We start from the raw sequence: 14,890 nt of genomic DNA on the forward strand, positions 1-14,890 counted from the left end.
AAAAATAACAGATAATTGTTGGAACTTATATGAAATTGACATCTATTCATTAAAATATAAGACAGAATTCATCTTTGTGGGAGGGACCTGTGCCACATCTGGGGCATAGCTTTTTATTTATCAAAAATAACTTTGTGCTTAGAGGCAATATGCAGCGTGTACCTGCAAACAATTTGAACTGAATTTTTAGTATCAGTTTGTTGAATTACTCAGACTAATGTAGTTTGAACATAAATACAGATAGTCCTTGACTTGCAACAGTTAATTTAGTGACCATTTGAAGTTACAACGGCACTAAAAAAAGTTATCCTAACCCTAATCCTTTGTAGCATCCCCATGGTCATGTGATCAAAATTCAGATACTTGCCAATTGACTCATGATGATTGTAGTGTCCCAGGGACATGTGATCACTTTTTGTGATCTGACAAATAAAGTGAATGGGAAAGCCAAATTAATTAACAATGGTGTTACTAACTTAACTGCAGCGATTCACTGAACAACTGTGGTAAAAAGTCATAAAATGGAGCAAAATTAACTTGACAAGTGCCTCATTTAACAACAGATATTTGGAGCTCAATTCTGATTGTAAGTTGAGGACTACCTGTTTAACAGGTTTCTTTGTTTCACACCAGTTCTCTATAAGGTATTGCATTGATTTCAGCATAGGGTTGTACTTGGATTATTTATTGCTATGTATCATTACTCTGATGAGTAAAAAGATGAGACAATTGAGAATTTGGGGATAGATAAGCATGACATGTATGCTTGCAGTGAACTGGACAATTGATCTTTCACTAACATTCTAATAATTCTTATCTGAAATTTGGTGAGAAAGGAAAGCTTTTGGTGTCAGGGAAACAATTTACCATCCTAGTTCAAAACATATATTAAGAAACATACATTTCTGAACTGTTTTTAGAGAATGAAAATAAAATTTCAGTAGGTTTATACTGTTAGTGCTGAATGTGTTTTACATTTACACATAGTATATATCTCTTTCATTAAATGTGAAATAAGGCATAATGAAAGCACTTTTTGTCTAGACTTAGCCATAGCCACTCTTGAATTGAAACATTCCAAGGAAATGTTTTACCGGTCACCTAAAATATTAGATTATGTACAGTGCACCCAAAAAGATGAGCTAGGAATTTGTCTTTATTACCAAATGTTATGTATGTCTGTAAACCTAGATTTATCAAAATCTCTATTTATTTTGAATTTTCTTTTTTTCCCAGCACAACCCATCAGGTGATTTGCATCAACAGCATAAATTTTCAAAGAAAATCTGTTGTTGTAAGTACTATGTTAACAAGAAAGGACTATAGGTTACTAATGGATACCAAACCCACCCACCCTCCCTGCCTGCCTTCCTTCCTTCCTTCCTTCCTTCCTTCCTTCCTTCCTTCCTTCCTTCCTTCCTTCCTCACTGTTGAGAGCAATTTAGTTTCTTCATCTCAGATAGGCTCAGTTAAAAAACAGGTCAAAGGGAAACATCTCTAAATTAATGTCTTATGGCATATACTGTGGATAGCTAGCTATACTGGCTCCACATGTGGTACATTAATGGTTTTTCTTAATCACAATTAGCTGATTCAGAAATCATGCTAGGCTATAAGGTGTCATTTACAAATCCCATACAATGAGCATTCACATTTTTGTGGTTTAGTGATTTAATTGTGTTTCCAAGAGTTTTAGATGGGCGGCATACAAATCTTTTAAAATATTAGAGGATTTAGAACAATAAATCTACTGAATTTATTAATTCTGGGCTTTGACCCGGAAGCAAAGCATTGCATTCTAGAAGTTCTACCAATGGTTTTGGATCACCTATAGTACAAAAGAAAGAAAATCCAGAAAAGTTTGATTGAGTTTTAGGTATGAAACAAAATTCAGAGGGATGCCAGGGTGAACAGGCAGAGCAAGTAGGGGGAAGACTGAAATTCTCTCTTGCTTCTACCTGACCTCAATTTTCCTAGTATCTTCTTATCCCTCTCTCCTCTATTTTACCTCAGATGCAAATGTATCAGCATTGCATAACTGTCATAAATTTTGTTTGGGTTCGGATCAATCCAAGCCAGCTGTTCCTTGCACAGACTCATTTGTGCACATCTTGGTTTTATAAAAAGCAAACAACTTTGATTATAATAACGTATATCTGACATTGGGGTTTCTTTTTCTTTTTTTGTAGGGCTATGTGGAGCTGACAATATTTCCAACAGTTGCAAACCTGAATAGAATTAAACTGAACAGTAAGCAATGCAGGATATATAGAGTTAGAGTCAATGATTTGGAAGCAGCTTTTATATATAACGATCCAACACTGGAAGTTTGTCACAGTGAGTCAAAACAGTAAGTAACAGGTCACACTGATTAATGTCCTTGCAGTCATTATCAGTGATTTTCACGGCAGAATATAAATTGGATTTCAGAACTACAGATGCCTTAGAGATGGCATCTGTAGAGATGTTTTGTAATAACTACCAATAGAAACTTCTTGTACTGTATCATATTTTAAGAATGTTGAAACAGCATCACTGAATTCATTAAAATTAAATTCAAGGTCTCTAATACTTTTGTTCCTGGTGTTCATTGTGTGCAGTTCATTCATAGAGGAAGCATTAATTGGACCTTTTAATCATTATGCTTCAGGTCATCTTGTAGTACAAATATTAAAAATTATAGAAAAAAAATTAATAGGATTTCCCAATTTTAATAGTTGTGTTGTTATTAATTTCTGCCTACTGTATTTTTCAGAGTATAATACGCACCTTAGTTTTTGGGGAGGAAAATAAGAAAAAAGCCTATTGGCAGGTGGATCTGCCTCCCAGAATACCCCAATCAGCTATTCCCAGAGGTGAATTGAAGCAACAGGTTCCTTGGTTGTGAGCTCTGTACCTTGCTTTTTTTTTTTTTTTGCTTTTTTTTTTTTGCTTTTTTTTCCTGCTTTTGAAACTTTGTTTCAGAAAAAACTTTTTCCTGCCTCTGAAAGCCTTTGAAACAGCTTCAGAATAAAAGCATCTGAAGTTCCGTTTGGGGTTTCTTTTCTGAAGCTTTGTTTCTGATGCTTTTTTCAGCCTCTGAAACCTCTGTTTGAGAAGCTGGGCAGGGCTACATTCGGAGTATAAAACGCACCCAGATTTTCACCCTCTTTTTTTTGGGAAAAAGGTACGTCTTATATTCCGAAAAATACGGTAGCTAAAATAAGCTGTTCTGAATGAATACAAAGTGGTGGAATCTTTTGCCCTCCAGATAGCTTAGAACTGCAGTTCCCAAATCCTTCATAGCGTGTGAGGCTGCTGAGAGTTTATGTTTTTTTGAGCAGAAAAGGCAAGATGAAAATAAGCAACAAAAACAAAAAGAATAATGAAGAATTTAAAAGATTAGTTCTGCTCACTTAACTATGAAAGCCAGCTGGGTGACTTTGGGTCAGTCATTCTCTCTCAGTTCAACCCACCTCACAAGATTGTGGGGAAAAATAGGAGGAGGAAGATGTGATGGATATGTTTGCTGCCTTGAGGTATTTGTACAAATAATAAAGGTGAGATACAAATAAATAAATAAAAATAAAAATTCCAGGTTGAATTCAAAGTGTTGATTATCATCTTGAAAGCACTGCATGGCATGGATCCAGGCCACCTGAGAAACCGTTTTACCCTGATGGGATTAGCCCTTTACAGCTGGCTGGGTCCAGAAGAACCTTTTCTGCAGTGGCTCCCACTCTCTGGAACATCATGCCTGCCAAAGTGATATCCATACCTAACCTTTTGACCTTCCGAAAGGCGTTGAAAACGTGGTTCTGCCATCTAGTCTGGGGTCCCAATGGGGGTGTGGCACTTTGGAAGTGGCTAATAGAGTAGACAACACCCCATTTCCTTTCTGTACAAACTTTGCTCCCTTCCTTTTCATCCTGGTTAGTTTTATTTTTATTGAATTTTAAATTTATGATCCTTATTAATTTTAATGTTTTATTGTGCATTTTGATTGAATATCTGTAAGTCAGATGGATGGATGGACAGACGGACAGATGGCAGGCCTTGCTCCATGTGCTGAATCCATATTATGAGAATATACAATATGTGATGGTTTTGTCCGGGTTTTCTTAAAACACTTCACATGTTCTGTGGTTATTGAATGTCTTTTCCAGGGTGTTAGAAGAATGTGTCGTTTTCGAAATATAGTAATTGCTGGAGGATTTATTACTTTGGAATATTGTTTTGTTATTTTGGGGAGGAGCTGCTTTCAAAGTGTGGATTGTCTTTTCTTAATCCAGTTTTTGCTGAAACTTGAAATGATTTACTCATTCACCTTGCAGACGAAATCTCAACTACTTTTCCAATGCCTATGCTGCTGCAGTCAGTGCTGTGGATCCAGATGCTGGAAATGGAGAGTTGTGTATTAAAGTGCCATCAGAGCTTTGGAAGCATGCTGATGGTACAGTACAAGGTCCTACAGATTTGTGAAATAAATGTTTTTTTTTAAAAAAAATTGATTTATATGCCGCCCTTCTCCAGAGACTCAGGGCGGCTTAAATTTGTTTTATTTACTTAGATTTATTTCTTCCTTTAATTTCTATAGCCACCCAACACTCAACCCAGGTGACCACAGGTAGCCCTTGATTTATGACCACAATTGAGCCCAACGTTTCTATGGTTAAGTGAGATTTTCCCCAATTACGATCTTATTTGCCACAGTTGTTAAGTGAATCACTGCAGGTGTTAAGTGAACCATGCAGTTGTTAAGTGAATCCGGCTTCCTCCATTGACTTTTCTTGTCGGAAGCCGGCTGGGTAGGTTAGAAATGGTGATCACATGACCCCAGGACAGTGCAACTGTCATAAATACATGCCAGTTGCCAAGCCCCTGAATTTTGATCATGTTACCATGGGGATGCTGCAACGGTTGTAAGTGTGAAAACAGGCCATCAGTCCCTTTTTTCAGTGCTGTTGTAACTTTGAACAGTCACTAAACAAATGGTTGCATCCCCACAATCATGCGATGAAAATCCTGGTGCCTGGCATCCAGCATATTTTTCCTTTTTTCAGTACCGTTATAACTTTGAACGATCGCTAAATAAATGATTGCAAGATGAGGACTACCTGTATAGATTTAGGATTTAGTTAGGATTCCTACATTCAGTATCCTAATTTTCTCTTTCCAAATATGTTAATATTATAAATGCAGAATTCTCTTAAAAATAATGATGAATATATATATACATTTTAAAGCAGTGGTCAATTTTTGTTGTTGTTGTTGTTGCTACAGAATTAAAAGTGTTAAAGATACACATCAACTTTTCTTTGGATCAGCCAAAAGGAGGTCTGAATTTTGTGGTACCTAATGTGGAAGGCAGCTTGGCGGAAAGAGGTGCCCATGTTTTCTCTTGTGGTTATCAAAACTCTACAAGGTGAGATTTGGGTAGTCTTATTCTCCTGGTAGAAGTAATACTCCTGGTGTGTGCATTTCTCAACTAGCACATATGTGCGAGGGGAACCTTTACTTTTACCTTAATAATACTATTACTTAGCTGTGGACTTTGATGATTTCACGGCATCTATTAATAAAACCATGGCTTTTCTTTATTGTGCAAAGATTAATTATTTCTATTTTTTTCAACTTTCTCTCTAGGTTCTGGTTTCCTTGTGTTGATTCGTATTCAGAACTCTGCACATGGAAACTGGAATATACCGTCGATGCCACGATGGTGGCAGTCTCAAATGGCGATTTAGTGGAAACTGTGTACACTCATGATATGAGAAAGAAGACTTTCCATTATACGCTGCCAATACCCACTGCTGCCTCTAACATCTCTTTGGCTATTGGACCATTTGAAATTCTTGTTGATCCATACATGCACGAGGTAATGCACTTGGACCAGTTTATTTGATTTAATATTGAAGTAGACTTGTGTTACTGTTAATGTTTGGGATACCATTTTTGTTGTATTATTCATAGACAAATTTTAAGAGAATTAGTTTTAATACAATACATATTGTTGGCAACTCTTAATTTTCAAAGCTAGGGTTGAATAAAAACGCAAAACAAATTGATAACAAATTTCTTTTTTTAAAAAGTTCTTTATTTTTTATAAAAATGTCAAATCAATGCGTGAACAGTGTGGCACCTGGGCGCCATGCATTCCAATACAGATAAAACAGATTAAACATTATTATTACATTCAATCAACTTATGTATTTCTAATAATACACATCTATATTAGATTACAATCTATCGTTATTCAAGTGTTCCACCTATTTCTCGTTACTTTCATTTTATCAAAAATATACACATTGATATATCCTTCATTTCTATCATTTATTCTAGCTTTTAATCATGTCACCCTATATTAAGTCTTTTTCTTTCTTTCCTGTCTTGCTTCTAATCATGTCACCTGCCTAAAAAAAAGAGGGTGGGGGGAAAGAGTAGAGAGGGAGAGAGAGAAAGAGACAACTCAAAGCAATGATAAAAAGATGGAATCATCCTTCCATCATATCTGAGAGGAAAGTGGAAGAGCATGTCAAAACAGCAATAAAAAAAAATCATCTACCCATCGTCTCTTGCCTGCCTCAATATTTCAATTTCTACGCTTTTTTTTTTTGACTTGCCTCCCCCATTCCTCTCTTAAGTTTATTTTTGATTTGTTTAGTTTATTTGATTTGTATACCGCCCTACTCCCGAAGGACTCAGTCTCCATCTATATTTATTTCTTGGAAGTCCAATCTAAGTGTTCCTCCCTCCTCTACCCACATTCACTGTCTATTTTCTAAAATTTCTACTGGCCTTCATCCTTTTCTGTTTTTGCAGAAAACAGTAAAATTTCATTAATTTTTATTTACCTGATTCCATACAATTTCCCAGCATTAGTGTTACGTATTACTATATGCAACTTGTTTGCCAAGACCATTCATTGAGGGCTATCATTAATGTCCTTTCACTGGCTTTCAAAAGTACTCTAATATTATGTTCAGTAGGACATGCCAAACATTGCTGAGTTAAAAGTTATTCCCGTTCTTGCGCTAATTGCCATCTAATTATTCAGTTACATGTTCGGTTCTTTCTATTATTTTTTCTAGGTCACCCATTTTTGTTTACCCCAACTTCTTCCCCTGCTCAAACATACTACGTCGTATCTCCATGAAGTATTCGAATTCTATGAAGAGATACTTACTTGTCGTTACCCTTACTCCTGCTTCAAAACAGTTTTTGTAGATGAGGCGTATGTTGAAGTAGCTGCGTATGCTTCTATGAGCATTTTTAGGTTAGTATTCATTATAACAGTAACCCATTGCAACCCTAAGCCGATCTGAACAAAAATTATCATGGTTTGTTTCAGTTGGGCTGTCCTTAAAGATGACTTTAAAACTGCAGGTGACACGGAATGCAGCTATTTACTTGCTAGTCAACATTAGTTGATTCAGTAAAATAACCTCCGGTTGTAAAGAGTTTTGGAACAAATTGGTTGCCAGTTAGGTTTCCAGGTCAAGTTTAAGGTGCTACTGATAGCAATACAACTTAGACTTATATACCGCTTCACAATGCTTTACAGCCCTCTCTAAGCAGTTTGCAGAGTCAGCATATTGCCCCCAACAATCTGGGTCCTCATTTTACAACTTTGGAAGGATGGAAAGCTGAGTCACCTTGAGCCAGTGAGAATCGAACTGCAGGCAGTCAGCAGAAGTAGTCTGCGGTACTGCATTCTAACCGCTGCACCACCCCTCCACAGCTCTTGTCTTGATTATCTATAAAGTACTGTCATCTGCCTAACTTGGCTTCTTCAGAAAGAGGGGTCCTTAGTGCTCTTTGAGCTTGGTTGCTTTCTCGTAGACGTTTCATTACCCAACTAGGTAACATCATCAGTGCAATATTACCCTAATTGGAATAATAAAACATCAGCAGGAAAACAGCCAAGCTGAGAAAGCACCAAGGACCCCTCATTTGAAACCTGGGCTACAAATATTCTCCTCCATTGGCCTCCAGATAGACTCTGATTTCCCTATGGAGTCCAACAGATCATGTTCCAGGGGTCCATCTAGAAGAGGTTGAGAGTTGGGATGGTCCCAGCAGCAGTATGTAAACAGATAAGTTTTTGTAAGAAGTACCTGGATATCAGTTATATATCCCTGCTATTAATTATGTAAAGCCACTAATAAAATAGTTTGTTTATATTTGTTTAAAAAACTCTGATTGCTTTTCTATATTTTCCCCCATTTGATATTTATTTGATATTTTTAAATTAGCACGAACCTTTTGCATAGTGCCATGATAATAGATGAGACTCCGCTAACCAGGAGGTGCTTGGCTGAAGCCCTAGCCCAGCAGTTCTTCGGCTGCTTTATATCTAGAATGTCTTGGTGAGTAAATGGATACCTCGGAGAAAGAATTTTGCATTTGAGTATGTGAAGGATTAGCATAATAGCAATAACACTTAGACTTATATACCGCTTTACAGTGCTTTACAGCCCTCTCTAAGCGGTTTGCAGAGTCAGCATATTGCCCTCAACAATTTGGGGCCTCATTTTACCCACCTTGGAAGGATGGAAAGCTGAGTCAACCTTGAGCCTGGTGAGACCTGAACTGCCAAATTGTAGGCAGTCAGCAGAAATAACCTGCAGTACTGTGCTCTAACCACTGCGCCACCGCGGCTCTAATGCTAAACATAAAGGAGATTGGTATTAGTACCATCATGGGTTTCACGAATAATTCTGAAAGCCATGATCGATAGCTCTGCTGAATTTACTTAGACAATTCTTGCCTTAGTCTGGAACACATTTTGAATGAATAAAGTCCCCAGCAAATAAATATTCAGCGAACACCTCAAAACATGGCTGGTAAATTAGCAGAAACGGAAAGTATTTCTGAAAGGATAAATTGAAAGTACAGGTAGTCCTCATTTACTGACTGCAGTTGGGATTGATAGCTTCATCAGTAAGCAATGTTATGATAAAGTGAAGAGTCACATAACTGCCCAACTTACAACATCAATTCTGGCTGCAGCCGTGAAGTGTATCACCATGAGTTGTTAAACATAGCGTCACATGCCAGCAACTTTTGCCAGCTTCTCCATTGAGTTTGCGTGTTGGAAGATGACTGCAAAGGTCACATATGACAATCATGTGACTGGGACAGTGCACACTAGTTGGCAAATGCCCAAATTGTGATCATGTGACCTCTGGGATGCCGCACATGGTTGAAACTTTGAGAACTGGTTGTAATTTTGTGATTGCAAAACCACTGAAGCACCAAGTGGAAGTCAACATGTATAATTGAAAGTACACCAGATTCCAAGTGTATTCGCACCATAAAAATTTATATAAAAACATTTTTTATGTTTTTATGGTCTTTTTGCTAATAATTCAGAGCAGGTTTATTCAATTAGTCTATACTAGGCTAATGTTTTTATGGAACTATTTATCATATTATCCTTTTTGTAAATTCATCAGTACCAATTCAGATTGCCTTGATTTACAGGTAGTTCTCACTTACCCACCACTTGTTCAGCGACCAGTCAGATTTATGCTGTTGAAAAAATAACTTTACAGCCAATTTACAACTATTTATGACTTTTGCAACCTCAGCATGATCACCCTGGCAGTCCAAAGCTGAGAGCTGTGCATATGCTGTGCAAATAGCTACTCTCTTGAAATCCCTTCTTCTTCATTTTCTTCGCTGTTTAAGGGGGAGGGAAGAATCAGACAAAGAAGACATTGCCTGCAGAACTCACAGAGGAGGGAGACTGGAGACTAACTCTTAAAGTTTTCATCTGTGAAAATATTTGCATTTGCAAAGTATCAATAAGGAGCAGTTTTAGATTACTCTGAATCAAGAGACATTTTGTCATTTTCATTTTTTACTTGCAGGTCAGATGAGTGGGTATTAAAGGGAATCTCTGGCTATATTTATGGACTTTGGATGAAGAAAACCTTTGGTGTTAATGAATATCGTCACTGGATTAAGGAGGTAAATACATCCAGATGGATAGAACTTTTGGAAGCATCTCTAAATCCCCTGAGGATAAATTCAGCAAAGCTGCTGGTGTTCTTCATATCTTTAAAGCAAAGTTATCACAAGTAGAGGGATATAAACCAAGATACAAATAACATGTACAGTATGTGCTAATTTTGGAACTATTATGTAAAACAATGTGGATTAAAAGCTTGGGTGGTCCATGAATCAAATACACAACTTTCTGAAATATTAACTTAACTCTAATTATACATTTTCACACAACATTTTGTTGTGTTTGGGTACCTAATTAGTATGACCAACGAAGTATTAAGTAAATCACTTTAAAGAAAAATCCACAAGACTCTGAGAACATGAAAGTGCTTGGCATGATTTTGATTGTGACAAGATAGCTGCTAGAATGTTAGGAAGAACAATTCTATGTTAACCTTCCCTTTGATTTTTTTTAAAAAAATATTTAATATGGAAGGAATTTATATCTAGAGGGGTGTTCAATTATGTGAACTTCCTCCTGCTGTCAGAAACAACATATCTGATCTATTGAGTCACAATTGGGCTCATGTTTTAGAGAACTCTGTATTTTTCTAACAAGAAAATGTCTAATTCAGCCATTCCTGATCTGGAAGATCTTCAGATGCTTGGCGTCTCAACACCCTAATTGTAAAATCCAGTATTCTGTAGTTCTAAACAGCAATTCACTTTGACTGTTAGGAATAACATACTTACTGGGGGCGGAGGGAAGGCAGCAATCCCATGATGGGCTATGTACAATAGTGGCCAAAATTATGGAAACCTTTTGGGAAAAGTGTATTTTCTAAAGCTAATAATAACACCACTTCTTTTTGGAGTAGTACCATACAATTATATATCAATGGAAAGATAATCAAGACTGTAATGCAATAACTTTTATGAAGGATTTGCTATTAGAATAGCAGTTAACGTATGAAGAAGAAAAGTGAAACACGTAGAAAAAATGAGATATACAAAAATTATCACCATAGAAAAAACGAGATATACAAAAATGATCACCATGTCAGTTAATACTTAGTTGGCTAACCTTTAGCATGAATTACGGCCTTACAACCTCTTCCCATGGAGTGAACCAAGTCTTAGTTCTGCAGCTGTTATAATGTGAAACCAAGATTGAATGATTGCTTCTATTAACTGGGTTTTATTGCTGGGTCGCTTCTGGCTAACAAGTTTCTTTAGTCTGCTCCATAGATTTTCAATTGGGTTAAGGCAGGGGTGATATGCTCCCGGTTCGGACCGGATCGCCTGATCCGGTAGCGATGGCAGCGGGTGGTTCAGAGAACTGGTAGCAAAAATCCCTGCCCCCCTCCCTGTGCCCAGCTGAGCTGCACGATCATCAAATGCTTTTTTTTTTACTTTTAAAAGCATTTTTTCTACAACCTTCCGATGAAAAAATGCTTTTAAAAGTAAAAAAAAGGCCTCTGATGATCACGCGGCTCAGCTGGGATCATCAGAGGCTTTTCAAAGCATTTTTTTCTGCAACCTCTTGGCTGAAGAGGTGGTAAAAAAAATGCTTTGAAAAGTCTCTGACCATCCCAGCTGAGTTGCCTGATCGGCAGAGAGGTATTTTTTAAAACTACTGTGACTACATGCTCAAGAATATAATATGTTTTGCATTTCAGGAACTAGACAAAATTGTGGCGTACGAATTAAAGACCGGTGGCGTTTTACTGCATCCAATCTTTGGTGGAGGGAAAGAAAAGGACAAGTACGTTTAGTAAACAATGGATAGAGTTACAGGGCAATTAATATATGCCTTTTAGAATAGTAATGAGAAATTGACCCTAGGCTTACATTATTTCTATTGGCAAGTCCTTGTGAAGGACCTATTCGGCAAACATCTCTATTGTGTGTGTGTGTGTGTGTGTGTGTGTGAGAGAGAGAGAGAGAGAGAGAAATTGTATTATACTGTATTGTACTGTATTAACTGAATATATGTTCAAAAATCTTTCCAGTGAAAAGAAACAGGTTCAGCGGTAAAATGAAAATAGCATTTGACTTATTTTATAACTATTAATATTATTTTATTAATTAGAGCATTAGGGGAAAGTTGAATGTGTTGTTTCGTAGCAAGTAAACAAGGGTCTTGTAATGCTTAAGGCAAAGTTTTTGTAAGTATCTTTTAAGTTATACTTTAGTTCAAGATGTAAGCTTTTGATCCACAAAAGCTTATTCTATAATTTCTTAATTTTTATGCTTCCACAAGATGCTTCATATTTTAGTTGAAAAATATTAACATGGTTACCCCTCTGAAAATTGTTGATGTCCTTTAGTACCCTTGTCAGAGAATCAGATTCGAGATTTAAAGGCTACTTATACATTTGATATATATTATGTCTTTGGTGTTTTTTGTTCTAGCTGTTTTAAACATTTTACAGTTCTAGTGATTTGTTTATATACTGCTGTAAAAGTCAGCAATAGGATTGCTATTTCTGAAATGGTTTTAGACAGTGATCTTAACAATTCCTGTCTTCTTGAGTAGAATACTTTTTCCAAATGTTACTTTCCATAAAATTCACATACTTGGAAATGAATTATGATGGAATAGCCATTATTTTTAGCATGATTATAATGAGAAATAACAATGCACTTTTAAAAACTACTCCTATATCATTATGCTGGTAATATTCACGTAAAAGCAAATTACTGGTTTTTCCGAAACAGATGTGAATCTTTTATTTATTATTTTGATTTTAATTTTACATCCTACATTTACCTCAGAAATTCTTCAGAAATGAATAAAATTTGCAATAACATGAATTCTGTTTTTAATAGTCTAGATGTTTATAGTTAATACTATGTAATTCATGAATTAGTAGAAAATAGCTGCCTTTTTATTTCTGTTGTAGTCTCAGCTTCAATATATTTTTCATATAAAATACACCATGAATGAAAAATTATCCTGCTTTAATTTTCCAGCCCTGCATCACATTTACACTTTTCTATAAAACATCCTCACACGTTATCCTGGGAATATTATACCATGTTTCAATGCAAGGCCCACCTAGTTATGAGACTGATAGAAAATAGAATAAGCATGGAGTTTATGTTACAAGTAAGTATTTGGATCTTCTATTGAAATATATTTAATTCCTTTAAAATTGGTGTTTTGTTTCTTTTCTACTTATGAAGGGCTAAACTGATTGATTTCAGTTCTTTGTAATTTATAAAATTGTTTCCATTCTACACAAACATACTCCCAGGGAGCCCCGGGAGGGCAAACCCCCACCCCGCCGTGGTGCAGGAAAGGCTACACCCACCATGGCCACGTCCACCCAGCAACTGGGCAGAGAACCCCTTGCTAAAATTTTTGAAGCCCACCCTTGTATTCTCCCCATTAATGCTGAGAGATTATGACACATTAACTATCCGTCGAGAAAACATTGAGATTGTTTACTTAAATAAGACCCGTAAGCAGGGTTTGAAATTGGTTAATATAGCTGACTAAGAAGAATGGTTAATCTGTCTTTGGGAACTGGCTGTGGGAGAACAAGCTTTGTCATTTAGGCCTGGCCTAAATCTTCTCCCTTTTAAAATTTTTAAATTCAAATTTTAAACACTAATTTTAATTTGTTTAATTATGGGATATTTTTAAAATTTAGCCAAATTGTTTAATCTGTTTTAATCTATTTTAAATTTTGTATTTCTGTGTTTTATCTTTTGGCTGTTCACCGCCCTGAGTTCTTCGGGAGAAGGGCGGTATAGAAATCTAATAAAATAAAATAAATAAATAAATAAATAAAAATAAATAATGTTTGCTCAGGAGAAAACTTAAATCCTGAAAAATACTTGCCATATTGACATTTGTTTGAATAGTTGTTCTATTTCTTACAGATGAAATAGTCAGGTCATTAGCCCAGCATCTGCATTCTGTTGCCTTGACATCTTTTTCTGAATCTAGATACCATGGACATTATTTATTTTTTTTACATGACTGCCCCTTTAATCAGTCCCTAGCAGCTTGAATTGTTTTGTACACACATCCAAATTTTCCCTTTCGGTCTACAATAACAAAGCCTGGACTCAGATCGTCTCTTACAAAACCGTTGCGCTCCTTGTTGATGTAAACAACGGAGTCTATTCTATTTTCCCATGGAAACAGTTTTAAAATAAATTGAAGGCTTTTAGAAGTGTTTTTTTTTTCTCATTTTATATTGGACACAATGTATAAACAGTGATGTACTAAAAGGAATTCTGGAATACAGACTGCATTAATCGAGATATGAGGCAGAGGCAGGAAGTTTGCTGCTGCTGGAACATTCCCATTAGGCTGATCCAGCATGTCACTATTTATATTTGATTTGTAAACAGGATGCATTTTGGCATGAATCTGTCTTCAGAATCATCTTTAGGTCAAGAAGTAGTTGCAGGTATAATGAGATTGTATGCAATAGATGTGGTTTGAAGCTTTGATTTCATTTGTATCTTGAGCAAATGCTCAATTGAACTCCAAGTTCAATAAGCTTACCGGCTGTATTTTCACAACATTAAACCATAAAATATAATTTACAATAGCTGAATTCACATGATATGCTTAGTTCAAAAAGTAAAGCAACTTTGTTTTCATGAAATGTTGAAACCTGGTGTTTCTGGTGCTCTCTGCTTCACTTTGTTCTTCGTAGAATGTTTGAAAGCAGTCTAACACAAAGGAAAAGAATCAAAGTTTACTGCAGATGTTTATTTTTTTAAATGACAGGAAGCAGAAACGAACAGAAGGAAGAAATCATTAAATATAGGAAAAACGTTCCCACTAATTATTACTAATTAGTTAAATTAAATCAAATGTTTTTGGTCTGGTTCAGTGTTGAAGAATCAGATATGATCTTCAGTTTCCAAACTCTTGAATATCCCTTTTTTAAAAAGGTGCACAGTTATATTATTGTCATTTGCATTTCTCAAG

General features: G+C 36.0%; 1 protein-coding gene across 1 annotated transcript in view; it reads left to right on the forward strand.

The window, feature by feature from the left end:
* TAF2 (TATA-box binding protein associated factor 2) overlaps nucleotides 1-14,890 on the forward strand; it is a 66,213-nt gene that overhangs the window by 182 nt on the left and 51,141 nt on the right. Inside the window, exons 2-11 of the mRNA XM_070940361.1 lie at nucleotides 1,240-1,294; nucleotides 2,190-2,350; nucleotides 4,314-4,432; nucleotides 5,263-5,404; nucleotides 5,626-5,857; nucleotides 7,071-7,255; nucleotides 8,235-8,348; nucleotides 9,855-9,954; nucleotides 11,613-11,698; nucleotides 12,910-13,045. Coding sequence (XP_070796462.1) covers nucleotides 1,240-1,294; nucleotides 2,190-2,350; nucleotides 4,314-4,432; nucleotides 5,263-5,404; nucleotides 5,626-5,857; nucleotides 7,071-7,255; nucleotides 8,235-8,348; nucleotides 9,855-9,954; nucleotides 11,613-11,698; nucleotides 12,910-13,045 — 1,330 coding nt within the window. The remainder of the gene's footprint in view (nucleotides 1-1,239; nucleotides 1,295-2,189; nucleotides 2,351-4,313; nucleotides 4,433-5,262; nucleotides 5,405-5,625; nucleotides 5,858-7,070; nucleotides 7,256-8,234; nucleotides 8,349-9,854; nucleotides 9,955-11,612; nucleotides 11,699-12,909; nucleotides 13,046-14,890) is intronic.

Source organism: Pituophis catenifer, unplaced genomic scaffold, assembly GCF_029215685.1.
Source record: "Pituophis catenifer annectens isolate HBS135680 unplaced genomic scaffold, rPitCat1.0.hap2 SCAF_3, whole genome shotgun sequence".
Lineage (NCBI taxonomy): Eukaryota > Metazoa > Chordata > Lepidosauria > Squamata > Colubridae > Pituophis > Pituophis catenifer.